Genomic DNA, 27,985 nt, shown 5'->3' on the forward strand with positions numbered 1-27,985 from the left:
GATGTTTCACCTTTATTGGCGCGAGCACACACATGAGACAAAAGGTAAAGCACTGAAGGGACAAGGTATCGATGAGCAGATGGGCGAAATGACGATGTGGCTACTTCTTCTTTCTGCTGGCCACGTAGCCGGCCACGCCGATAGACTTGATGACGTCGATGACTATGTTGTTGAGCAAAATGGCGACGATGAGCGACTTGAACCAGGAGACGTTCGCGTTGTACGTGTACTTGAGGCCGATGGGCACCATGAAGCCCGACAGCACGACGGACAGCACGAGGGCCACCAGCAGCCCGATGTACAGGAAGGGCGTCGGCAGGATGCCTTCCTCGACGCGCTCCTCGGCCAGCGACAACGACCTGCACAGTCGGCCGCGCAGTGTTCGCAGCTGTGAAACGTTTCTCCGAATGCTCGGCTCGCTGTCTCCGCTGCCCATATATATATGAAGGCACCGGTCAGCGTTTAAAGAAGGCCGACCGAAACGAAATTTCAGTTTGGCTAAATTGCATGTTGCAAAAATGTGCGGTACATACTATTGTAACTATACTGGGAGAACTGTAGGTTAGGTAATTTCAGATTTTTAAAAATGTTTCTTGTTGATTTACAAAAAAAAAAAACATACCGAATTTGTTGCTAGTAAAAGAAAAAGAATGCATTCTATCTACTGCGAGAAGCAGAAATGGAATTCACAACGTTTTTGTTCTTGAGTACTCTTTGCCATTGGCCGTCCGCCTTCGGTAATTATATGTCTAGCATCAAAATTGGTTGGGATTTTCATTTTACGAACGATTCTAGCGTAATAACTACTCTATTTTTTCTGAATACAGGCCCATAATATTAAGTTAGGGCGTCGTAAGTTTTACAAAATATGCTGAAAATCAGAAAGTTTATGCGGGATTGAAGCACGAGATGTACAAGCCAGTAACACTGCTACGACAGTTCTGTAAACTGCACCTGCTAGAGCACCTCAAGTGGACAAACGTGATGTACTAGCTTACAGCTTACGGGACATTGTTACAACATTATACGAGGGTATTTATGGTGTATTTCACGGCGGTATATAATACACCACATTTGCATGCTTTAGGTCTCTAAGTAACTGCAGCCAACGGAAATTTGATATCCTCATTAACGCTGACTTGCAGAGTAATAAACTTGACGCTTAATTTTGCGCTTTTTAACAGCTTTTGCAAGAAAACATTGCTGACCTAAATAAAAAGAATTCTGCTTCCTAGAGTCATAACTATATATTTAAACCTAGTCACTTAAACACACACAAGAAAAACGCATATCAAGTTTGGTGAGGTGGATGCCGAACAAAACGATTTCTCCGGATCAATGTACTTAGGTAAGGGCATCCTAAGGCAAAGCTGCCTCTATATCGGGTCAATCGCCTCCCACTGTCTGAGCTGAAACCTGCGGTAGCTATCTGCCCCCCTCCCCCCCATAGTTTACCTACATTTTCTTCCAATACTTTGTTACATCGGGCGAGACGTAGCGTTCACTTCGTTGCTTCGAGGTTTTTTTCAACGCGTATATCACGCTTAATGGGTCTGCGTCTAGGAGTCGAAAGCACGTCCTTAAATCGAAAATTTTGCGAAATCGTGATTTCGTTATACCGAGGTTAGGACTGCAATAGTGCGCTGGGATCGAGTCAGTATAGCGATCTCGAGAGCGCGATTAACGGCGAGAACGACGGCCGCTCCCTCGCTCACCTGGCGTCCCTGGCGACCGCGGCGGCGCTCTCGTCGCGGTACTCGGGCATTTCGTAGGCGATCTTGATCTCCGGGTTGCGGGTGTACTGCGTGTACTTGGTGGTGGTGAGCACCCGCGCAGTCTTGGCCGCCTCGGCGTGGCTGTCGCGAGAGGCCAGCCGGACCTTCTCCGGCGGCATCTGCTTCGAGAACCTGCGGCGACGGAGAGCACGGGCGCGGTGCGGTCGGTGACGTCTCCGGAACGGGCGCGCACGTCATTCTGACGAAACCGCGTGCTCAACTGTTCCACGTTGACTCGGTCACAACAACACCAATCAGGCGTGACTCGAAATAATGCGCCAGAGAGAAGCACTAATTTAAACTGCTATACTACATATCAAAGCTAGGAGGGTAAATAAAATAATAATAATAAAAAAACTAGAGGCAATTTTGTGTTTTCGCGCGCATAAACGAAGCCATGTTGTTTCTGACGTCACCACCCGTATATTTGGAGTAACGTTGAAGTAAGAATATCCATTGCACTGCCCCATTCAGTGGAATGACGCGGGGCAATAATGTAAAACGCATGGACGCTCTGCTCCCCGATTGCCCCATCGACGAAACAGCGCGTAGCAGTGCGTTTTCTGTCGTCGCAAGGAGTCGAATCGGAGTACATGCGCTGTCGGCTGTTAGCGCTTCTCCATCCTCCGCACACGGCTGATCTGGCGACTTGGGATTACCGCATCTCCTACACCTTGAAGGAAGCGCGGCGTGGTTGTCGGTTCGATCGAACCAGGTGGCGAGGTCCAGCAAGCGGTGCAAATGTGGCTTCGTGCGCAACCAAATACCTTTCTTCACGGACAAGATAGAGAAACTTAATGCACGGTACTATAACTGCATTTTGCTGCAGGCGGCATATCTGAAAATGTGATATGTGTGGTTCCTTCTTTTTTTTGTCAGGAAATTGAGATGTTATGTAAAAATTGTCTTTACTTTTTTATTTACCTTCGTATATTTCGGTAATATTGTGGTAATACTTGATTATGAGAATAAGAAATGATGGAAAATCTTCTTTTTTTAAACGAAACTCTAGCGCCGGTACGTCGGCGTGACGTCACAAATTTCAAAGCATATTTTTGTATTTGAACCGTTGTGGCTTAGTAAGAGTACATGAAACTTCCTCATTTCGGCCTTTAGCTCATTTAGAATATATACGATGTCGTCCATCCTTGCTGATAAAAAAAATTTATAGATTTATCCGAACAGACGGCGTCGACATTCATGGCGTCATGGCGAAGTGGTGGGGGAACTTCAAAAGTGCCGTCGTAAAGCGTCTTTCATGTTTGGCTTACTATTTGGCTTTCCTTGTGGCTTTTCTTCCTGGCTTACTAAGCCTCTTGTCACAGTATGTAAGAGTGGCTTTTCTGGTATTACAGAAGCCCAATTAATTGATGCGGCTAATTTTTTGCTCTTTCGTGTCCCTTTAAGAGTAAGAACGAAAGTGAGGAGTCTGCTCCTCCTCGTTGCTAAACTTGATTTGATGTCACTGAAAAAAAAAAGTAAAGCAGGAAGAAAGAAACTGCGCGGCCCCTTTGACTATCAAGAACGAGTACGGCATGCTATAGCACGGACATCCTGCCTGCCGCGTTAACTTAGCGGCTGTGGCATTGAGCTTCTGAGCTCGAATTCACGGATTACATCCCGGCCGCGGCGGCCGTATTTCGGTGGGAACGAAGTTCCCAGTGGCTTGGAGCCGAGCATTACCGCAACTTTTCCTGAGAGCGAGAACAACTCCGAGATCAACGACGGCTGGTTGTTGGAAGTTGTTTCTCAATGCTTTTAAAAATAACTTTGTCATTTTCCTATACCGCCCCTATGTTATTTCTTGATAAGTGAAGGTTTTGTATAACTAAATCGAAAGAGCCATGAAGCGGTGCAACATATTTGCCATCGGTGTGGGATAGCTATCCGCTTAAATGTGGCTCCTTGCTGAGCTGGTTGGTTCGTATCCACTGTAAAGATTAACGCGTGTGAAATAAAGATGAACGCAGAGTTAGAGATTACGCGTCTTCGTGTCGCATGCATTAATTTTTTTTCGATGGCTATCTGCTTGCTTCCATGGCCCGCCTGGACGCACAGCTCACAAAGGACAACCATTCAGTCTTCGTCCAAGAGTCGATCAAGGAGGAGTGCACTCACGTGAACAGAATCTGCAGGATGACCCCGGCAATGAAAACGACGGCCGCGATGATGCACCCGCGCTCGGCCTCCTTGGCGAATCCGGGTTCAACTTCGCCGGGCACCGGATGGAAGCCGCGCAGCACCATGGCCATGAACATGGTGAGCACGCCCAGGAACAGTATGGTGACCAGCCGCTGGAGGCGTGTGTAGCGGCTGCCACTGGGCCACGCAAACACGCTCACCAGCAGGTGGCACAGCCGAAACACCCTGCGATCGAAAGAGGAAGGAACAGCCGGCGCACGCCTCGTGTACGGGCCTGAACACGGCGTACATATAGGTCGATCGGAGTTGTCCTACGGGCTTGCTGGTTCGTCACCTCGAGGCAATCTATAGCGAAATATAACCACTGGGACACAAGAATCCAATGTTAGACACACTTGGCGCCGCTTTCAACAACGGAGGTTGTTGAAAGTATAGCGTCGTGTGTGTGTACAATAACTCGCTTTGACACATTTGTCGAGCCAGCTGTAGGGTACGGCAAGCTCATCCTGAATCGATTCTCTGCGCATTTACATAATAAGACCGACTCAAACAGCAAGCGGCACCCTGTATCGAAACGGGCCGTGCACCTCCCGTCTCGACGGATGAGACACAAGTAACCATAACTTAGTAGTCTACCTGGGGCTGGAAGCAATGCCAAAATTTGGAATCCCGCGCTTCGTCAATGCAGCGCCAAACAATACGCGAATTATTTTTAGATATTTACAACGCTGAAAAAGAAGGCAAACACAGGACAGAAAGAAAGCAGGGCGGGCACTGTCCTGTCTTCCTTGTACTGAGTGTTTCCGTTTAAATGCTCGAACCAACTAGCCCAGCTTTCTGGATAAATGCAGAAAAGTGTTTTTCGTGAGTGAAAGTCCTTAGGCATCGTCCTTTCGCTGCTGCCGCGCTCTCGTTATCAAGCTGCCACAGTGTTGGGCCGATGACCTGAAACTTGTTACTGAAACTGAAAATGAAAGCACGCTAACGATATGTTACTTGCCTAATGCAACTAGCATGGAAAGCAAGCGTCGCCAGCTTTTTAGATGGTAGAAAATTGGACCGTGCCAGTGGAAATGGCTACTACAAACTGCGCGGACTGTGCATTTGCGGAGTTGCGGTCATACCTGGGAAAGGTAAGCTGGAACATGATGGACATCTTCTTGCCGTGGCCCTCCACGAAAGGCAGGATGTCGGCGTGGTCCTGATCTTGGAACCGAAGCCACTTATCCACCACGAAGAGGAACTTTTCCGGCGTGCCCTCGTGAAACACGTCGACCTTCTTTAAGTGCCTGGGTCCAACGTTTAGTAGATTACGCGCGTTCGAAATGTTATGTACGTTATCTAGCGATGACTTCGTCCCCGCTGAAAGCCAATTGATTTGGCGAACAGTCATGAGAAGTCAGAACTCGGGTGATACATAGTTGGTGAAGGATGTGACGAACATTTCAATCAATCAATCAATCAATCAATCAATCAATCAATCAATCAATCAATCAATCAATCAATCAATCAATCAATCAATCAATCAATCAATCAATCAATCAATCAATCAATCAATCAATCAATCAATCAATCAATCAATCTTTTCTTTCGCAGAGGCAAATAGATGTTAAGGTGGTTCAATGGAGGATCTTTTCTCCACTGTGGCTCAGTCGCTCTGACGTTACGCTGTTGGGCATAAGGTCGCGAGCGCGATTTCTAGTTGCAAAGGTCGCATTCCGATAAAGGTAAGACGCAAGAACACCCATGCAATTAAATTCAAGTGTACAATATTCGCAGGACCTCAAGCCTTAAGCTGTCACTAATTTTTAGTGATGTCTTAGTGCTTCCGTAGATAGAGAAAGACCATATACATCGCGCAATTACATTGACGCTACGTTGAAACTCGCATAAGAGAGCATATCATCCTTAGAAATCCTACGCAACTTTTGGAAGGACTGCAGACACACAACAGCCTCGGTTGAGCTGTTAAGTCTTGACTATGGCTTAATACATGTTTATAATCACCCGAAAAGCAAAAAAGTCAAAATCTCCATTGCTCACATTTCCATGCACTCTATTCTTACGCTATCATATAGTTTTAGGCAATATGTGGACGCGAACGGAACATGTCGCTGGCACTGGCGACACTGCCGAGGTTAAATGAACGTTTACACAGTGAAAGCTATATAGACCGTACGGTTGCGAATGTTTTGTACAGTGTGCTCTAAAACTATGGCTACCTTTCCGGTGTACACTGTGGCATGATGAATGCGCATCAGCGTTTCATACCATCGCGCTACTTCGATACCATGCCGATGCACAGAAGCGGCAGTTGAAAATGGAGCGAAATAAATATAAACTATATATATATAACTGAAAAAAAAAAACTCAGTGCCCTTCCACTATGTGAAGAAGGATGACAAGCGAAGCTGTGTATGTGTACCCCTTAATGGCGAACTTCTTCGCCGTGGGTCGGCCCGGCATTGCACTAGTTTCGGGATCGGCCCACGTATGGGGAATGCTTAACGCCTGCGTCACCTCTGCCGCGGCTCGGCCCGGCATTGTACTATGTTCGGGGTTTTTTTCTACACGCGGACATGATAGTGGGGAAAGTAGCCCGTAAGAGCTTCGCTGTCAAAACACGATATTGTGCAAGAGCTCGTGAAAATAACCTTACAGTGTCAAGATCTGTCGCGCAATACACTGTAAAATAATTTACACCCTTAAATGTGTATAAGGGTGTACGTCGGTCTACAACTGACACCCTTAAACCCAGAAATGGTATACTGATGGGAGTTATAGACCTACTTACACCCTTCTTCAGTTTCAAGGGCGTTAATTACTTTACACTGACAGTACTCGGGAAGAGGCAACTGAAAACTTGTTATCCGTAAGCTGAACTCTACCATCTTATTGTGTGTTCACGTGTGCATGCACGTATGATTAATTGAGTTCGCAGCTACGGTGGCATCTTGATGCCTTTAACAGTGAAAAGAATCCACAATTCACATGATAGAAGCTTCTTTTCAATGCACAATATGCGGTGCAGTTAATGGGCTTAACTTGCCGTCTTAACTTGCCTTAATTGCCGCCATGCTAATTCGTTGCTCCGACATCGGCGTGGTGGTAAATACTGCTACATATACAGTCGTCAAAAAAGAAAGAAAAAGGAAAGCAATAATGTTGATCGCGTGAACTTCGGCGCACACTGAGCGGCACTTGGCCGGTCGTTGGGAGGTGCGCAGCACAAGAACCTTTCTGTCACCCATAGGCCGCTGTCTACAGTACCGTACAAAATGCGGAAGGATGCTCACTGGCATTATTCATGCGTTATTCGTCGCCCACCACCATGCTGACCAGTGAAATTCGAAGAGGACGAGGAATCGCCTTTCAACAAACTATTACTCCATATTTTTTTTTTACTTGGAGATATAACTTGCGAATAACGGAGCCTTAAAATCGGCGAACACGAGCCCTCATAGCTCTTCTGCCTCGCGCGCACAGCTGAGGCGGGCAACAGCTGAGCACTCTTTCATGACAGTTCTGGGTTGTGACTTAGAAGGGAGTGGAAGGGTTCGGCCACGACGGTGGATCGCCTCTCCAGAAATTGTGAGTTCGCCACACGGACGCAGTCTGAATCGCACTTGTCTATAGAGGGATCGAGCGGACCCGGCTGCGGACTGCGCCGGCGTCCGCAGCTGCAACCTCGCGACAGCTGCTAGCTTCCACATACACTCTATGTTTGTCCGATGTCGCGAATGGACCTAGCATGCGGCGTTACCATGCGTGATCGCATTGCGGCGTGGGCTTGTGCTTTGTTTTCTTTCTTTTGTGCGAAAGATGGCGGCCAAATCGGTCAGCTGACCCCTCTAGATGAGTGTGATTCAGACTGTATACGTGTATTGTGAGGAAGTCGCGGTCCCATAACCACGGATCCACATGCTCCAGCCCGTGGCTACGCATTCTTCCTCCTCAAATGTGCGCACGATGTCTCTACTGAGGCTGTTCTCTCTTACGGTATACGTGACGATGGTACCCCACAATACGTATTGGGTACTCCTGCTCCACGAACTTCACGTGTTGCCACATGTATGAAATCAGAGTGTATGAAGGAATACCGTTTGTTCGGGAGGGAACAATAAGGAAAGATACCCTGGTAGCGAAAGTTAATCTGGAGTCCCCCCCTGCGGCGTGCCTCATAATAAAATGGTAGTTTTTGCACGTTAAACCCTAGAATTCATTCATTTATTCACGGAACGTTCAGCACGATGAAAGACGAAGACAAACACGGACCACAAAAAATTTAGTAGCTAAATATTTTGTGACCGGCGTTTGTCTTCATCTTTCATCGTGCCGTATCGAATCTCGATCGCATGCACACTGTAGATGTTCCAGTTAAATAAAAAATACGAATTCGTGGGGTTAATCTTCCCTAAAACTGCACCATGAGGGACGCCGTAGTGGAAGTTTGCGGACTAAATTTGTGCACCTAGTCTTTCTTTCTTTTTTAAATCTCCACCCAAGGCATGGTATAGGTGAGCGTTCTTGCATTGAGCCCCTGTAGGAATGCGGCCATCGCGGCCTAGGAATTGAAACCCGCGACCTCGTGCTTGGCAGCGCGACGCCATAGCCACATAGCCACCGTGACGTGTCATGTTTTATGTTATACATTGCAAAGCACCGTTTGTTCCCCTAAAACATGCCATAAGTACATTCTGGCATGGATACGGGTGACGTATCCATGCCAGAAGAATTAAATCGGCAAGTGGCCATTTCCATTGAACTTAAAAAGCATTTAGTACTACTAGAGGAAACCGGTTTACGGGAGCTTCAAGAATGGCGGTTCAGCAAGCACGGGAATGGTGGTTAGTACAAGGATTTGCCTACATTTCGTCTTTCTGGCTTCAAACCGCTTTGTAACTTTGCAAACTGATAATTTTCAACACGATATTGAGTTACGAGTGCAATATTTCGTAGTGATTATTCATGTGCGTAAAATCTTGATTGCCTTTTACGCTTAGGAAAATGGTATTTCTTCGAAATCTAGGCCGAGAAATGCAGATAAAGCGTAGTAAATAGAGAAGAAAGAACGTCTGAATCCACAAGCACGAAGATCAGACAAATGCATGTACTAACCATCATTCCCACGGTAGGTGAACGATGATTGTGCCAGAAGAGTAATCATCTCCAGTAGTATCATTGGCACAGGAAACCCTATGCAAGCCGCCTACTTATACTGACCAGCTCGGCCTGGTGCCCTCGCTGTCGGAGAAGATGCTGAGCACGATGATGTTCCCCAGCGTCTGTTGCGTGGTAAGCAGCAGCCCGTTGGTGCTGCCGGCCAGCAGGAAGTACGGGTTGCAGCGGGGGTCGCGCAGCGTGAACTTTCCCGACGTGCCTTCGGTGCCGTGCAGCTCGACCTGGATCTTGGCCGTCGTCTCGGCGTACTGCGCGACACGCGCGATCACGGCTGTTGCGACACGCAGTGGCAGTGGCGCAAGACCAGCTTGTACGCGAGCAAACTAGAATGAGCACCTACTACACGGAAGGAAGAAAAGATAAGGAAAATGCACGCGCATCTGTATGCTGCTGCAAACAAGAGAGTATCGCTGGAAAACGAAGGCCGAGGGGTCAATTGAAGAACAAGGGATGTCGCTGCAGTCAACGTTTCGACGAACTTGTCTTCTTCCCTTTGTCGTCGAAACGTTGGATCCCGTCGCGTGCCCCCAAGTTTTGCCCATACATGCTGTTGCAAAGGAATTCAAGCGCAGAACTGAGGGCTGTCAAAAGAAGGAATAAGGGGCAATGTTATGTCGAGCTCGCTTGCTCTCGACGAAGAGGATGCGAATCGCAGACTGATGTACTTTCTCAAACAGTCATGTTAGACTGATATAAATACTGTAAATAAACCCTTATTCCTCGTTCTCGATGCGAAGCAGTCCTTCCCTTCATCAACGTCCTCAGCGTGGATAAGTTGGACGACGGCATGGTCCAGCTACCTTCTAATTCATGCCCGACTCCAATCTTGAGAACAGATCACGAGCGATGGGATTGAACCCCCAATCATAACAACGCATAAAAAAAATCCAGCAGCTCAGCTTTCTTTATTGAATTTAGAGACACAATAAATAACCATTCCTTCCACTCTGTGTTTTCCCGCACTGACAAATGCATTTGCGAGGTCATATTGAAACAAGGTAGTAGCAGATGAACACATGGCTACACTTGAACAATGATAGCGGTACAGTCTGCTTTGCCAGAGGTGGTACACGTTCCGTGACTTAGCAGGAGCCATCTGAGGATGGCAAAGTGAGAAACACAACCACGCGTGCTTACCTGCACGTAACTGGTCTGGAATATCAAGACGTAGACTTCCTTGTTGCCAGCCTTGTTTTCCGGCGCTATGGCCGTTGCCCCCTGTAGGGCGAAAATTGGACAAAAGCGAAGACAGGTGACTCGTTTAATGTCGCGGACATCGATGCCAACACGGCCGTTAACAATTCAACAGCACTGGTTCCTTTCTGTATAATGCAACCGTGTATGTGAGAGCTGAAACGGAAACTATAGAAAGACACCGAAGCTGAAAGACAACGCCGTCGGTCAACAGTGAAAATTTCAGCATGAAATTAGAAAAAAAAAAAGCCATAGACATTCTATGAAAATCTTGTGCGCGTGCCGCCCATTTACGACAGGCTGTCCAAGGTGTACTAAGGGCAGCGCCAGAGGCGTTAAGGCAGCGCTTGAGTTATTGCAGGGGGGAAATGGGGGGGGGGGAGCAGCTCCTCTGTCGTTGGCCTGCGCGCTTCGACCAGTTTCAGATACTGTAGCAATAACGTCACTACCACTCAGAGTTCACAAAAGGCTCGAAATCTGAACGCTGGCTGTTGCTCCAAATGACACCGAAATTGGACGGTGGGATAACATACCAGCATATCGTGCACAAAGCACAGGCGCAGCGCATTTTTTGCACTCGCATGTGGTGTCGATCTTGTAAGTAGAATTTTCTTTTTTGTTAGCGCAGTTTAGCCCCGGCTAGGCCCGCGGGCGTGCGTACCGTCTGCTCGTCTATCTCGGCTATCTTCATGGTCCAGTAGAAGAGCACGACAAAGTTGACCCACAGGGCGGCCAGCAGGATGGGGATGAGGTACTGGAGGAAGTAGAAGTTGGGCTCCTCCTTCTCGCCGGGACCGCCGGCCTCGGTGGACACGTTCTCCAGCGGCTTGAGGTGCGTCGTGAACGTCACCTTGGTCGAGGTGCCCGCGATGGCCGTCGCGTTCTGGTGGCACTCGCAGATGATCTCGCCCAGCCGGCTCACGTTCGAGAACTGCGGCGAACGCCTCGCTTTGAAACGCATGCGTCAGACAGGCTGTGGTCTGCAACAGTAGTACGGTAGCTAGCTGGGCGAGTCGGTAAGTCTGCATTATTATTACTTACGGCGCTCACTAAAAACACGGACGAAGAAGAGAGACGTGCGCTCGTGTTTCGTCTGTCTTCTTCCGTGTTTTTAGTGCGCGCCGTAAGTAATAATAATAGCCTGCAACCCGCAACGGTGAAGTGAGGAAAAATAATAATGGGGTTGTGGAGCGTGTGTGCAGTGAGATGTGTGGACGAGATAGGCAGATAAGTGATGTTGGAAGGGGAAAAAAAAAAAAGCTGGCGATCGTAGCTGACGCGCTTGTTCTCCGCTTTGGGAAATTCCCGTGCACTTCTTTACGAAAAAGCGAGCTCAGTTACAACGAACGCTCTCGACCTTTCACGCCTTTCTCCCATTGTACTTTCCAGTGGGCGAATAGGAAGATTGGGAACTTCTAGAAAAGTGCCCTCGCAAAAAGCTCGTGCTCGTGCCAGGAAAAATGCCTCTTTGAATAAGTATCTTCATTTGCCCACCCTGGAGTTACAGAGTGGGCAATAATGCTCTATATTGGGAAGCCTTCATCTCGTCCTCCGACCTAATCTTCTGTCGTCCTTTTCCTTATCTTAACACTATATATATATATATATATATATATATATATATATTTTTACAAGACTACCACTTACCTGTTCAACTCCACCTCTTCATCTCAACCGGCACATCAGCTACCTGCGCTTCGTCTCTAAATCCTGTCCGAACTTTGGGTCACTTTCCCTGCCATCGCTTTTTTGTACGCTTCTTTCCTGTATACTTAGAAGAGTATTTCTTAATCTCCAGGCGCATTACCGGAGTGACATGGCTATCGCTACACTTCAAGAGGAGAGGAGAAGAGTCAAGGATTGGGGGCTCACCGCGCAGCCCTCGCTTGTGCTGAAGCTGCCGCCGTCGGGGCTCTTGTTGACGCAGTACCAGTGCATGGCCGACACCGAGTACCATATGTACATGTCGCTGCGGTGCCAGAAGGGGTACTTGACGTCCTTGAAGTTGAGCGCCTTGACCGACCGCTCGACGAGCGGCACGAACGTGACGTACATCTCGTCTCCCTCGCGCGCCTTGTACTCCTCGGGCATGACGACCACGAAGCTGGCGAGCGGGTGCAGCACGTACATCTGGCCCTGCGACAAGTCCCGGGTGCTGGGCTCCGAGCCCGTGTGCACGAATGCCTGCGACACCGTTGACGACAAAAAGAAAAAATGGCTGTGGCTTAGCTAAGGTTAAGCCCAGGATGCGAAGCATACTAGCCTTTATTTTAGTTGTTGAACCACTGTTTAGCCGGGTGAACTGCTGTTGCTTGGCTATATTTGGTTCGGCTAGACGAAGAAACAACTCATGCGTTACTCTGCTTCGCCTTCAAGAGTGGAACGCGACAGCGTTCCCGTCGACCCGCCAAGGGGTGTAAGACAATGGGCTACGGCGCAGCGACTACGCGCCCCGCATTGGACGCGGTGAGCGTCCCACAAAGTTCTCCGTCTTGAATTGACTCTATAAACGGTCGCATCAAATGTGGACCTTCTCGCGTCATCGGAGACATATAGGATACTGGAACCGTGACTGCCGTGGGTTGTAAGTTTTGTAACGACCTGTCTGGACCATCTGCACCGCTGTTATCGCTTCAGGGTCAGTCACTCGGCGCAACGGAGGATAAGGAGGATGAAAACATGAAAAAGATTGTTACAAATTAAGAGAAGAAGAGTAGCTTACTCCGCAGTTGCAAAGAAAGGCCGCTTTGTCAAGCTAAGGCAGAGACAGTAGCGACACATGGTGAACGTGAGCTCTATGAAACAGAGATGATAAAAGATAAAGCAGCGAAAGCTCACAATCGAGGATGTCCTCGAAGCACCATTTCTTGTTTCTAAGCAGAGGGAACATCCTTCTACAGGGATTGCATACTTCTGGAGTATCCTTCAGTACACAAGGAATATCCTTCTGCAATATCCTTCTCCAAGGCCCGTCGATGTGGTTCCCACGGGCTCAAATTGTAAACGCGACCACTCGTTAACGTGCTGCACGTGCAGAGTAGGCTGGATCTGTTCTCTGGTTTCATCAGTACCTCCACAGAATACAAAGTTTGCGCAGGTATACTCGACGACGTTTCGTCCTTCATTTTCGCGCTAGACAAAATGATTCGAACACGTTTTTAAACCAATATGGCTGCAAGATGCCGCTATTTGCTTACATTTAAGCTGAAGTGCTAATCGAGTACATCTTGAAAAAAAAAATTTTAGCGATTTAACAAAACGTGCTGTGTGAGTTCAATCGGGAGGTACAATTTAAGAAAGAGAGAAATTGGAAATCAGTGTCTACATTTTTCTTGCAGAGGTCTCAGTAAACTAACAATCAGAAACCACTATAGAACACGCTAATTACTTTTAGATATACATATCTGCCAAAGATTCGCGAATATATTATTAGAAATCTTGCAAATGGGGTCCCCTCTCGGTAAACACACTGCTGCCGCCAAACAATCTTAAGATCGCCAGACCTACTAGAACATCTACTAAAATGGCAACGATTGCAGGCAGGGGTTTTGGGGTTAAGCGTTAAACTAAGTGACATCTGGATTTCGGGAAACTGTTTCGGAACGCCCAAAGCTACGACTATGGGAACGCGCACCATGAAGAAGTACTTGATGAACTCGGGGTGAATCTTGACCACGATGGCGCCGTCGCTTTTGGGAAGCTTGAACTTGACAATCATCATGGTGCTGGCCGTGAGTTTCGCCATGGACTCGTCGCTGTGCGCCGCTGCGTGCAGAAAAAAGTAGTGAATGGCTGCGTGGACGAGTTTGGTCAAGGGCCGTCGCCGGACCTAAAAATGTAGCTTGCTCGAAGAGTAGGCAGAGAAGAACTAAGAACTAGTAGTATTGCGTTTCTTTAGAACCGGGACGTATAAAAGGCATAAACAGTAATCGTCGACCATCTCATAATGGCGCCGCGGAAGTCGACATGTTAACGTATTGCGCTTCGGAACCCTTACGGGTTCACTGTATACACATAATGAGTCTGGCATGCGTCCGTTACCACTTTAAACATATACGTCGTAGATGGCGAGCGGTTCTGAGTAGAATGCTTGCACATTGTAGTCCGTCCGATTCAAGTCTGAATATCGTGAGTAAGAAATTTTAAGAGTCCAAGACAAGTTAGCAAGCGCAATAAATTGACAGTCGCTTACAGGCACGTACCCAGGATTTCTTTTCGGGGGGGGGGCCCACCACCTCTATCATCATCATCATAATCATCATCATAATCATAATCATCATCAGCCCGTTTTATGTCCACTGCAGGACGAAGGCCTCTCCCTTTGATCTCCAATTACCCCTGTCCTGCGCCAACCGATTCCAACTAGCGCCCGCGAATTTCCTAATTTCATCGCTCTACTTAGTCGTCTGTCGTTCTCGACTGCGTTTCCCTTCTCTTGGTACCCATTCTGTAACCCTAATGGTCCAACGGTTATCTGACCGGCGCATTACATGACCTGCCCAGCTACATTTTTTCCTCTTGATGTCAACTACAATATCGTCTATACCCGTTCGCTCTCTGATCCAAACCGCTCTCTTTCTCTCTCTTAACGTTATGCCTAGCAATCTTCGTTCGATTGCTCTTTGCGCGGTCCTTAATTTGCTCTCAAGTCTCTGCCCCATATGTCAGCACTGGCAAAATGCACTGCTTGCACACCTTACCTTTCAATAATAATGGTAAGCTTCCAGTCAGGAGCTGGCAATGTCTGCCGTATGCGATCCAACCTATTTTTATTCTTCTGTGAATTTCCTTCTCATGATCAGGGTTCCCAGTGATTAATTGACCTAGGTAAACGTACTCCTTCACAGTCTCTAGTGGCCAACTGGTGATCCTGATCTCTTGTTCCTTTGTCCGGCTATTTATCATTATCTTCATCTTCTGCATATTAATATTCAACCCCACTCTTACACTCTCTCTGTTAAGGTCTCCAATAATTTGTTTTAACTCGTCTGCATCGTTGTTGAATAGAACAATGTCATCGGCAAACCGAAGGTTGCTGAGATATTTGCCGTCGATCTTTGCTCCTAAGCCTTCCTAGTTTATTAGCTTGAATTCTTCTAAGCACGCAGTGAATAGCTTTGGAGAAATTGTGTCTCCCTGTCTGACCCCTTTCTCTATAGGTATCTCCCTGCTTTTCTTGTGTAGAATTAAGGTAGCTGTAGAGCCTCTGTACATATTCTTACGCGAAGGACGGGTCAGTAAGACGAGAAACCATTTAGAGATTATATTTACAACAACGGTTGCAGCGCTGACCGGTTAGATTCACAGAGCGAGCCCAGTTCGTTCTTCCTCCTCTTTTCTGGAGTGATGGCGCCCACGCACCTCGTTCAAACAAATACCACACGCATGTAGCAATATTTTCCAAGCTTTTTACGTAAGCGTTCTGTACTCCTTGATTACGTAGTGTCTCTATGACTGCTGGTATCTCTACTGAATCAAATGCATTTTCGTAATCTATGTAAGCCACATGGAGAGGCTTATTGTACTCTGCAGATTTCGCGATAACCTGATTGATGACATGGATGTGATCCATTGTAATGTATCTCTTCCTGAAGCCAGCCTGTTCCCTTGGTTGACAAAATCCAGTGTTGCCCTTATTATATTGGAGATTATTTTGGTAAATATGTTATATAATACTGGGAGCAAGCTAATTATCCTATAATATTGCAATTATTTAACGCCTCCTTTTTTGTGGATTAGTATAATGTCTGCATTCTTCCAGTTTTCTGGGACCCTTGCAGTCGATAGACACTTCGTATAAAGAGCCGCCAGTTTTCCAAGCATTATGTCTCCTCCATCTTTGATTAAATCCACTGTTATTCCACCTTCTCCTCCCGGTCTTCATCGTTTCATGTCTTGCAGGGCCCTTCTGACCTCATCACTAGTTATAGGAGAGTTTCTGTATACTGTTCGTTACTGTATCTAAGTGAGGTATCGTGTCTCCTCTTGGTACTGTATACAGGTCAGCTTAGAATTTTTCCGCTGCTTTTACTATATCTTCGAGATTGCTGATGATATTATCCTTCTTATCCTTTAGTGCATACATCATGGTTTGTCCTATGCCAGGTTTCTTTTTTACTGATTTCAGGCTGCGTTAATTTTTTACGGCTTCTTCAGTCTTTCTCATGTTATAATTTCGAATATCAGTTATTTTCACCTTGTTGATCAGTTTTGACAGTTCCGCGAATTGCGTAACGCTGTGCGGCCGCCAGTCCCATACAACCGCGTAGAGCGCAGGACTCTGCGATTCTAGACGTACTGCGCTCACCGCGAAAGGTTAGAAAAACACCCACATAAGCAGAGCAGAGAAGTGGCTACGTGAGGCGGTTCGACCGATAACTGTAGAAGCGTCATTCAAAACAAGTAATTGTTCTCCACTTCCGGCGGCGGCGTTTTCTCTAGTTCCTTTTTAAATAAAAAGATGTTGATCCATAAATATTCTCATAAACAACGGTTAACTTTTTTATTATTCGCTTTTGCTTGCAGTTTGGTTGTTGCCTTGGCTCTCTCCCTTAGTAGATCGCTTAATTTCTCAACTCCTTGCGATTTTTGTTTCCGGTTGCCAATTTTGCACGTTTGCACGAAAAGTGCTATACAATTAGGGAAAAACAGACGAGGTAACGGGCGACAGTCATCTTGCTTATGGGTTTAAGGGTCATTGCAGGTTTTCATGATGGACGCTCTTTCACATTATTGTATTTCCCCACCTTATATAACCCGTATCACGTGTATATGGTTCCGGGCATCTGCCAGCGTCGCGGCGAGCCGTAACTCAAGGAAATAATGAAGCAAAGGGAGAAGTTAAACGCAATTGGCGTTTTCTCCGGCAGCAACTCGTTCCATGAGAGTACAGACCAGCTGAGTAACAGCCGCATCCTTCTCCTGGTCCCAGGATCAGCCTAAACAAAGAAGGTTGAACTAACAAAAGCAACAGCTATGAGCGTGACGGTTGAATAGATGGTGACAACTGAACGCATCTCGAGTTAATCGCGCGGGTGCGGAATCTATGAGAAAACTGTCCTTCACATTACAAGAGATGCCGATGACTACCGCCATCTAAAAGGAGTGAAAAAGGCAGCATAATGCTGACCGATGAGCAGCTGCCAAGTCTCAACATTGATCTGGCGGCGCTTTAGAAATGTGTGAGGAGTGGTGGCGTGTGTGGGGAGGGGTGGGGGGGTATGCCACTCGATTTCGGGGGGGGCCCGGACCCCCCCGGGGCCCCCCCCTGGGTACGTGCCTGGTCGCTTAAGTGTATCCTTACGTAGTTTGAATGCGAAAACATTAGTACTTGTCTGAGTTATCATCTTAGATTGAAAGTCCAACTTACTCGACCTTACCCCACCTTGCTCAAATTTGCACCAACCTTAATATACCTCAATCCACCTTAATTTACACTGATGCACTTTAATGTACCTTAATCTACCATAATCCACCTTTAATTCACTTTAGTACACCTTAATCCGGCTTGATTCACTTTAATCCCCCTTAATCGGATTTTGGTAGTGGGCCAGGTCGTTATTTTTTGGGATGTGGGCCACTGCGTCCGTCCGACGCCGTGGCTGTTCACCGAGAGATTTCGCAGCGCGAGCAGGTCCAGCGCCGGCAACGTGACGTCATCATTTGGTCACCTGAGTTTTCGTACCATCGGATGATAACAACGCACGCCGGATTTTCCTGGGGCATATAATGCTTCCGCATTAAAAGCAGTCGAAAAGGCGTGCACACAAGCTTTTTTTTGCGCACGTGCAGGAGACTTCGGCGCACTGGAGGCGACTACAAGAAAATGGTCATCTTAGAACGCTTTAAGGTAGGCCACCTTCAACAGGGCAACTTTTTGGATTTTTGTTTGTTTTTTACATTATATGTATTTCCCAACATTCAGAAACATGTTGTAAAAGAAATTATCTTGCTATCACCATTAGTTTGAGAGTTACAGTGGGTTTTCCAACCCATACCCTCGTATGGCGAAACCGAGAATCAATACTATTTATTTTATATAAACATTATTCAAAATAAATTTTTACCATTTTAGGTTGTCGTCGAGCAGCGACACGAATAAAAGGAGACTTTAGTGCATCTCATGGGGGCCTCCGGCTATTAATCAGGTGCCTATCAGGTCTCTGCGTTGTTTCTGACGCCTATCACATGGTTCGAAGATTTGTTTACGTTTTTCTCCAAACAAGATTTTCCTCCACAACATGTTACGCAAACCTTGAAAACGTTTTTAAACGACTATTCTGATACACAATTTTGCATATTCATTCCTCACATATAGATGTGTGCAACGAACTAGAACAAAAGCAACTGATGAAATATTGTTGCACTTGCAGCTCATTTTGTAAGTTAATTTGGTGCCAATTGGCAATTTTCTTCACTTCGCTTAGTTTTCCGAACATTACTTCCTTAATATTTATCACGTTGCATTTATCCTAGTTCATTACAAAGGTCCCACAACACGCTACATAAATGACAAAGCTATGCTCAATTCACCAATTCATTAGTTAATTATCACGGCTAGAGTGACTAGCACTTTTACCACATTTTATGAAAAAAATTACCTGCCAAAATGTAAAATGAACCATTTTCTGCACTTTAAATAGTTGATGAAGTTAAATAAGAGATACTTATTCACAAAGAAAGGTTATTTAAATCCTGGCTTCCGATTTAAAGAATGTGTGTGTGTGTGTGTGTGTGTGTGTGTGTGTGTGTGTGCGTGCGTGCGTGCGTGCGTGTGCGTGTGCGTGTGTGCGTGTGTGTGTGTGTGTGTGTGTGTGTGTGTGTGTGTGTGTGTGTGTGTGTGTGTGTGTGTGCGTGTGTGTGCGCGCGCGCGTGCGTGTGGCCTAACACATTAACCAGCGCTGTCGTTCTAACGCTTCGCCAGGCGCTGTCACAGCGTGTGAATCACAGAACAGGAGCTGCAAAGCACAACTGGATGGCGCTGTAACTGTAACGAGAACACACCACGCTGAAATGTTCCGTTCTGTCTGAGATATATTTAGATACAGGGTGTTTCATCGAACACTTTCAAAAAATTTTTTTAAGTTGCCTGTGGCAGATATCACAATTCTACTTTATGAGCTTTTCTACTCAAAGAGGCGGACGATACTTGCACAATGAATTGAGATGCAAAATCGACTAATTAATAAAATTTCGCTAATTAAGTTTCTAACTAATTAGATTATGGCCGATATTGCAATTTACAAATTGTAGCCGTGGAGTTCGCAAGGCGGATCCACTTGGAGCGAATTCTCAGAACGGCACCAGTCTCGAGGTATAAATTCCCAAATTTTGCAGAGAAATGCATTGGCGTTCCAGTTACTTTGTTAACGAAACGTCGTTTCATGCACAGAAACACACAGGTACTAACCGGAACGCCAATGCATTTCTCCGCAAAGTTCGGGAATCTTATATATCGAAACTGGTGTCCTGAGAATTCGTTCCAAGTGGATCCGCCTGGCGGAGTCCACTGCTAGAGAGAGAGCAAATGATAAGTGAAAGGCAGGGAGGTTAACATGGACTGAGCCCGGTTGGCTACCCTACGCTGGGGAAAGGGAAAAGGGTACGGAAAGATTAAAAGTGCTAAATTAGTAAATTGCAATATGGGTCGTAAGATAATTAACTAAAGAAGTGCACGTACCGCCGCGCTCGAAGTTGGCAGTACTATAGAGTGACGCCAACTTTGGGTTCCCGAGCGACGCTTACCTTCGGGCTGCAGCGCCACCCGCATGGTGCGCCTCCTGTCGGTGGTGCCGCGTATTCGCATGCCGGTCGCCTCGTCCCTGATGTAAGGCCTCACCAGGTCTGTGGTGATCGGGCCGATGGTCATGGCGCAGTGGAACGGGTTCTTCTGGTACACCGTAACCTGGGCAACAGCAGCGTTCGGGCTACGCATGAGCGCGCCACGACGGGTATAGCTCGGGTCATTTCGCTGCGGCTGTTAGGTACGAGGCGACGTTAAGCCAAGACTAGCCATACCGCCAGCTTCGCTGGTGGTCGCTACAGCTTTCTTCGGCGTGTGCGCCAAGTCATGTTTGCGACGGTCGGTGCCGCTTTCTTGAAACAAAAATGAAAAAGGAAGAAGAAGGAAAACCGCGAGTAGCAAGTACAGCGGGAGATATCTCGCTCGAGAAACCACGGGCTTTCTACATGTGCGAGCATAAGTATTGCCAGCTCCCAGTACTTGTTAAAACCTCCGTTACAGACGCAGCACGAATACTTTCTGTACAAGCTGAGAAACTTGAAAGGATAGTCATACGGTACGAGAGATCGGAAAGCTGCGTACAAGAATGATTGTAACTTAGGAGAAGGCAAAGACAGATAGTTGCGTTAATGAGCGACTGCTGCACCTTTCAACAAGGTAATTGAATGGGTAAGATGGTAAATTATTAATTTTTGTAAAAGCAGCGCTAACAAATGGGTCTGTCTTTTGTCTCGCTTTCTTGTGGTTTCATTCGTTAAAGCTCTTTCTCCAAGATGAAGAATTGCTTGTTTCCGGTGACACTTTTACTTGCAGGAATGGCAGGATATGACAAATTAATGCGCTAATTGACCGCACTGTTTTAACCATTCAAACGCGCCGTCACTGATCGTCGTTGCTGAGGGATCCTTTTGCATCGCGCGCGCCGGCAGTACGTTCTGCAGGTTTTAACGATTCGCGATTCCGCCTGCCTAGAGCGACTGCTTTCTAACACGGCGCGCCCCCGACGAGGTGGGCTTCCGCATGAGCAGTGATGCAGCGCAATGAAGCTGCCCTAAACGAATGGAGACGGTGATGTTCTGGAAACAGCATATGCATTTAAGCACTGCTTGAAAGTGACCAGCTGGTATAGTGGATGAATATGCGGGGACGTAAGGCACCATCGTGTCGTGCCGAGCGTGAGGACCGCGAGGAGACGCCGCTTGTTGCCTTCGACCGTCGTGTCGCGGTTCGGTGCGAATATATTGAGAAAATGCGGGTGTACAGTTTCATGCACAAAATAAAAAGTGCGATGACGGATTACAAGGCGGCAAGCGAAAGAGACAGATGTACATATGAAAGAGAATAAAACATTCACCCTACTCACTCATTTACCCACTCAGTGGTGTAGTAGTAGTAGTAGTAGTAGTAGTAGTAGTAGTAGTAGTAGTAGTAGTAGTAGTAGTAGTAGAAATCTTTATTTGTTATTTGGTAATGAAGTTCCAGAGCAGTGGGACTACAATTTTCTCATTGACACTTTTAATCTAATTATAATATTTGAGAAATTGCTTAATCAATTAAGACTAATTATGTGGTTAGGCGGTATGCAACAAATAATCTCAGTATCTCCAAGCCACGAAAAACAACCTTACCTTGGTTCTGACCAGCTACGTGACATTTGCACATTTTTAAATCCTGGCACATGATAGTTGGGGCACCCTGTATACTAACCAATGGACAAGTATGCGAGTAAATAGTGATCGAGCGAGCGAGAGAACTCCACTCACTCACTCACTCACTCACTCGCTCACTCACTCACTCACTCACTCACTCACTCACTCACTCACTCACTCACTCACTCACTCGCTCACTCACTCACTCACTCGCTAACTCACTCACCCCTAACTCCCTCACTCACTCACTCCCTCACTCACTCACTCACTCACTCACTCACTCACTCACTCACTCACTCACTCACTTGTCGGGGGACAAAAACAACTCACCACGACGGACAGCGACTTGGAGTACGCGTAGATGGCCTTGTCGTAGGTGAGCATTATCCTCGGCTTGACGTAGAGCGTGCTCTTGCGCCGCATCTGGGCGACGTCGACGCGCGAGTACCAGAGCGAGATGCCGCTGGCCATGTAGACGGCGCGGTCGCCGCTGGCGCCCTGCTGCGTTTGCACCACCAGGTTCACCGTGTCGTCCATCACGGACATCGCCTCGCTCGACAGGTTGCACACTTGCTGCAACGGGGTTACGCGGCACGAGAATTCGCCGTACTCTGCACCGGGGCTCCGCTATAAGACAAGCGGCTGAAGCGCTCGCGCAAGGCGCAGGCGTAGAAAATTCGGCGGTCAACGCCTTTCTGCGTTCAATTTTGTCACAAAGTACAAAAAAAAAAACGCGTTGCATACGGGACGCTCAAAACAATTAACCACCGTAAGCGCTACTAATCTAATAACATATGTAGATAGCAGAAATGTGGCAGATTCATTGTTAATAGATAGCCAAGTGTGCTTAAAACACGACGTCTATCGAAGTGAGAGAAAAAAGAAGTGCGCCTACTTTAGAGGGTGTCCCAGCTAATGTTAGCCAATCTGTTCAAAGCAAAATGAGTTTTCAAAATGTGGTGCAAAATACAATTTTAAGACAGTCTTCTTGTCGCCAGAGTTTTGACGACCAAACACCCTATGTCTTACGCTCGTATCTTGCACTGTCATTTTGTAATTTTCTTTCCTTGAACGGCTTGGTTATCGCTAGCTGCGACGCACGGTATAATGCATGCGTAGCCCTTGCCTAGGAATCGCATTAGTGCTTTCGACTATGACTGCACCTCACGGTTTTCTCATCCACGTTATACGTCAACAGTTAAACAAATGTGAAAACACCACAATGTTTTTCGCATCAGAACGCCTCTGAAAACAGACATGTGAACTGAAGGGACAAACGTTGGAGTATTGACAAATAGAAAAAAGAAGAAGGAGCTTTCGTAGGTGATTATCGATTAGGTAATGTGGATCTTTACCTCGGGCCATGCGTGCTAGATCGGGCCGTCCGGGCTGGCAAGTCCAGGAGCGCTTCAAGGAACCTGAAATCGCAAAAACGACCAGGAAATTTCAGGTTACATGAAGTCCCCTCGGACTGCCAAGCTCGTTGGCCTGTGAACGTTTTTGCGAACTGCCCTTAAAGCGAGCGTTTCACAGACACAACAGCTTGTAGACGTCTCAGTGTTAACTGAGGTCGTACAGCGGTGCAACCTGAAATCTCAGCTGGGCGGGCTTACCTCACGGGTCTCAACGCTTCCCCTGTGCGCCAGGATAAGGGATTCCCCTTTGAGAACGGACCTGCAGAACAGATTTGCGATATTTGCAGCCGGAAATGCGATAGAGTTGGGCCGCCTGCTATAAAGGACCCTCGCATGCAGCCAGCTAGGCCTAACTTGTCTATACTATACCTAGCAAATTTAAACTATTGGATTGACGGTCGTGTATTAAATCTGGTAGCCTTGACGCCGAGAGACACCTTGCGAAGGTTTAGTGGCCAATAGCCTGTTTCTAAGTTCACGTATACTATACGTATACTACTTCACGTATACTTCACATATACTATACGTGAACTATATACGTTCACGTATACTATACGTGAATCATGCGGTTGAGAAAGCATGTTCATCCGTCGCCATGGCCGTGAGTGGTGCATGCTTGACACTCCCAGGGTAGTACATCCTCGCATTCTTTTTGTTAAACCAGAACGCGCGAGTGTCGACCGCACGGCATGTCAACGCCTTATAACGGATAGAAGCGGCGAGATAAGAAAGGCGCCAGTATGCGCAAGCGCATAAGGCACTGTCCAACATGGGCGTCGTCTGCTGCGCTATTCCCATTAGGAGGAGCCAGCGCTATCCGCGCAAGTCTTGTTTCTGAAAAGCCGGTGTGAGAATAGATGTAGACGTAAGATTCTTCAGCTGCGATGCGCTTTTCATTCTTTTTTTCTTCCTGCTACCGCAGCCCGCGCATCCGCCAGTGAATAAAGAATGGAAATTTGTGAGCACGTGAATGTATTGTCCTAAAGAATGAAAAAAAAGGAGAGATTGGCGGTCGATGATCGCACGTTCTGGTTAAGAAGTTCATAGGGTGTACCATACACATATACCTGACGACGTAGACGAGAACATGGTAGCTAGCAGAGCATGATAGAGCATCGCATACATAATGCGGATGATGTGGTTCCCCCTGGCGGCAAGTCTTCCTTTGCTCCTCATTTATTTCCCCGTTCCTTATTACTTCTACAGTTCAAATAATAAAAAAGACTTTTAGTTTCCTCAATGCCTTCCTTGATTTTACTGTCTGTCGGCTTTGTGAGGCTGCAGGGGAAGAAAATAGCCTCTTTTTATTCTCGCTTCTCGCGATAATTTTTTTGTAACAATGAAATCACAGTTACTATTTTCATATTGCCTGTTTTACTACTTGAAGTCAGCAGTGGCCTTTAAGTGAAACACATTAGTTCATGACGCCCCCAAGTGAGCAAGGGCAAATATAGTTTAATGAACCATCTGTTTTTTTTTTTTGCCCTGGAAGACAAAAACTGACACGATTTTATATAACCAAACCTCAACCTGAACTCGGGTGCATCAAATTTCGCCGCATATCGGGTATAGTTTTTCAGAAAGCTGCGATACTTTAATGAACAATGATTAAACGAAGAGCTTGTTGTATCGAATAAGCGCTCCAAGAATTGTCGATGCACCGAACAGACAGTGTACCGTTTGTTCAGGTGGTGCTTCAAGCTTCCCCGAAAATTTTGGTGGACACATTTTCGAGGAAGCTAGGTTTTTCTTTTTCTTAGATTAAAACCTCGTGAATTGTCGATGAGGGCTTATCAGTTCGTCTAGACGTAACGGCCCAAATGCTCCACTTAACTATCGTAAGATCCCGTTGCCTTCTCGCCGGCAGCTTATTAGAGAACTGAAGCTGCCTTCCACAGCGGCCGCCAAGTTGTCCTCGCGCGTTTTGCGATACAATTCGTGACTTGTAGGTTTCATGCTTGGTTCACTTGTGATGGACTTCGCGAAACAAAGGAAAGCGCGCCCATTGACTTTGAAAGGTTTACGTCATCCGTGGCGTCGAACGAGATGCCACTCCCAAGTCGTGGGCTCTGACCACCAGCCGTCTGGCGACGGACCTGAACAGTTACAGTTGTTAGAAAAAAAAATAGGAAAAATGTACTGCGTATCCCTAACGGTGGACACCTCAACCGTGCCGACGGACCTTATGACGTTGGGCAGTTCTTGCATAACACGCCTCGTCTTGGTCGGCAGGCTTGACAGCACGCGGACGCTCGTGCGGAGGGTGTTCACCGCTGCCTCCTGCGCAGGGAGACGACGCCGGCAATCAGTCGCGTGCGCTTCGGCGTTGTGCTTAAGTAATTCGTGATGATTTATGCGACTACAAGGACGACAGTGACTTGGCATTTATGTACAGCCCCTGTCCCGAGGATCCACATTTTACCAACGTTCGCAATAATGCTGTTGAAGGGGCCTTGCAACACTTTTTGCCGATGTCGTCAAAATGATTTCACAAGAAAGGACACGATTTTAGAAATATTTTGCTGCAAAAAGTATTTCGAGGCGTCAGTAGAAGCGGAGGTGGCGGCATGCAAATATCTCCTTTCATCCCCTCGGCGCTGCTTCCGCTCCTTCTTCAGCGGCTTGAACTGCGGAGCGGTCACAACACCTCTCTCGCTGTACGGGCCCCGTCGAGCAAAACGATGTAGTTAGTCTCCTTAGTAATGGTTAAATATCATTGTACACGCCGGCGAGCAGCAGAGAGAGAGAGAGAGAAAGTGAGAGAGCCTCGAGAATCGGCGCATGCACAGGCTGTGCAGCACACTCACGTGCACTCGGTAGTCGACCTCGATGGCGGGTCCCTGCATGGCGAGAACGGTTCCTGCGGCCACCAGGGGGCACGCCTGGTAGTGCTTCGAGAGGATATCCTCCAGCCGCCGGATCGAGAGAGACCTGAGCTATGGATAGGAGGAGTCGCTTTTTGCCCCCCACACACCGTCCACTAGGTTCCCGGGCTCGCTCTGCGAGATATGCCGCCCTCCTAACGCATACAGTCTATGCAGCTGCTATAGACTACACTCACCATATCAGTTCAGTTGACTAGTAGATTACCGCCGCTTCTTGACTTGTGGGACTGCATGCTTTCTTTCTTGCTTTCTTTACACAACGTACGACGTTGTAATGTTAAAGAAAGGTTACACATGCTCTGGCTCAACTTCTACCGGCGCAAATGTATGCGTGTTTCTGGTGATTTAGATCGAAAAGTCACAATCGATTTCATGTTCCGGTCGTAGTTCCAAATCTTCTGAGCACCGTAAATCGAACGAGAGAGGCGAGATAAGGAGTACAACGCAGAATAGATCGTTCGCCAGTGATTATAGTAGGATACAACTTAAGAACCAGCAGTTGGCAACCAAGGCACACGGACCACGCGGGGTTGTTACTCCGCCGGACAATCACTGACGGAAATAAAATCGTCGTCATGCGACCATTTTAAAATGGCGTTGTACTTGATACCTCCATTCCAGTCTCCTATTCTTGAAAAGTCTTTTCATCGGTGGAAGCGATTGAGTGTGCAGCAGACATGGACAAAGTGTATAGAGTCTGAACGTTTCACTCTTCAAAAGTCCACGGTACAGTTCATTACACTGCTGACTCAGTTTTACTCATGAAACTTCAGTGCCAACTGAAGTGAAACCTGTCAATAAATAGTTGCAGGAAAGCATGCGTTTTATTTCAGTTCAACAGAGAATTAGGCTTTCACCATACAGCTATAATAGACGAGTGAAAACGTACAAAATTAGGCGCTTAAAATTTTATTTTTGTGGTTACCGCCTTTTGAGGTAACAGGGGAAGTACGAACTATTTGCAGCCTCGCGGAGGTATAATGGCAGGCGGTTATGAGGGCGTTGGCGGGGCTTCACTGCAGACTTAAGTTGTATCCGACTTTAGCTACGCTGCCACGCTGCTGTAAGTACCAGTAAAGCAAAGCGGTTGAATTCGTTCTTGCGTTCTTCGTATATAGCACGAGGTGTGGAGCAGTTAACGACAAGCCACGATCGCGCATCGACTAACTCCGCTGTTCTCAAACAAGTCGACACTATGGCCGCACCTTGTGCAGGTAGCCACAGCGCTACTTCGTTCATTGGATTCCTTGCTTAATGTTGACGATGCTAGCTATAGCAACGCCACAAAGGGCTCGCCGATCCGCGGCTTCCGAAACTGCCGCACTGTAAGGCAATACCGGAGGCTGTGCTTGGCGCCACAGCGTTTAATTCCTACAAAAGTTGCTAGAGGAAAATCTGGCGCTAGTGTCTACAGGAGCTGCTAGGAATGGCCGTTAAGCCAGCAATAGAATAATGGGCAGCATATTGATCTGCCTAAACTTCATCCTGGCTTCAAATGGCCTTGCGACTTTGCCGATTCGTCATATTCAACACAATCTTGTATCATAAATGCAACAAATCGCAACGACTATGCAAGTGCACTGAGTCGTATTACCTTCACGCGTTTACAAAGAGATGGTCGCTTGAACATGTAGGCCAATAAAGGCAGATAAAGCGTAACATACGAAGCCGCAAGCACAAAGATTCGACACATTCGTTGTAGCCAAAAAGACCTCAGTGCCAGAGTTTCCGCGGGTAGTTTCCATGGAAAATCATGTTCGGGGCGAAACGTGTGTGTACTGGGACTCAGAGCAACCCCCTTCCCCTCGCGCACTGTGGCGAGCAAACGGGAGACCCGGTCCGAGTGCGCGTACCTTCGCCTTCTCGAGTATCACGCGGTCCTCGTCGATGGGCGCGAAGGCGTTGCACGTCCAGTACAGCGTCTGGTTGTTGAGAATGTTCTCCGCCTGCATGATCTGCACGGCCAGCAGCTCGGCAGCTGCGCACAGACACCGCCACACTG

At 47.2% G+C, this 27,985-nt stretch overlaps 1 protein-coding gene across 1 annotated transcript; it reads right to left on the reverse strand.

The window, feature by feature from the left end:
- LOC126541211 (uncharacterized) lies at positions 1-27,956 on the reverse strand. Its single transcript, XM_050187893.3, has 15 exons — positions 27,837-27,956; positions 25,906-26,034; positions 25,281-25,378; positions 23,297-23,357; positions 22,014-22,256; positions 20,037-20,196; positions 13,927-14,057; positions 12,165-12,476; positions 10,954-11,223; positions 10,236-10,316; positions 9,141-9,346; positions 5,042-5,206; positions 3,894-4,142; positions 1,716-1,907; positions 1-359 (listed from the first exon to the last, which is right to left on the reverse strand). Exons 1-15 carry the CDS (start codon positions 27,933-27,935, stop codon positions 101-103), a joined length of 2,655 nt encoding a protein of 884 aa, XP_050043850.2. The 5' UTR covers positions 27,936-27,956; the 3' UTR covers positions 1-100.
- Positions 27,957-27,985: the final 29 nt, after the last annotated feature.

Source organism: Dermacentor andersoni, chromosome 2 (genome assembly GCF_023375885.2).
Source record: "Dermacentor andersoni chromosome 2, qqDerAnde1_hic_scaffold, whole genome shotgun sequence".
NCBI classification, from domain to species: Eukaryota; Metazoa; Arthropoda; class Arachnida; order Ixodida; family Ixodidae; genus Dermacentor; species Dermacentor andersoni.

Coding starts and splice junctions, on each gene's coding strand:
- LOC126541211 (XM_050187893.3), bottom strand. CDS start 27,935: ATGCAGGCGGAGAACATTCTCAACAACCAGACGCTGTACTGGACGTGC. Junction 20,197..22,013: donor CCAAGTCGCTGTCCGTCGTG/GTGAGTTGTTTT, acceptor GCTGTTGCCCAG/GTTACGGTGTACCAGAAGAA. Junction 12,477..13,926: donor TCATCAAGTACTTCTTCATG/GTGCGCGTTCCC, acceptor ACGGTGTCGCAG/GCATTCGTGCACACGGGCTC.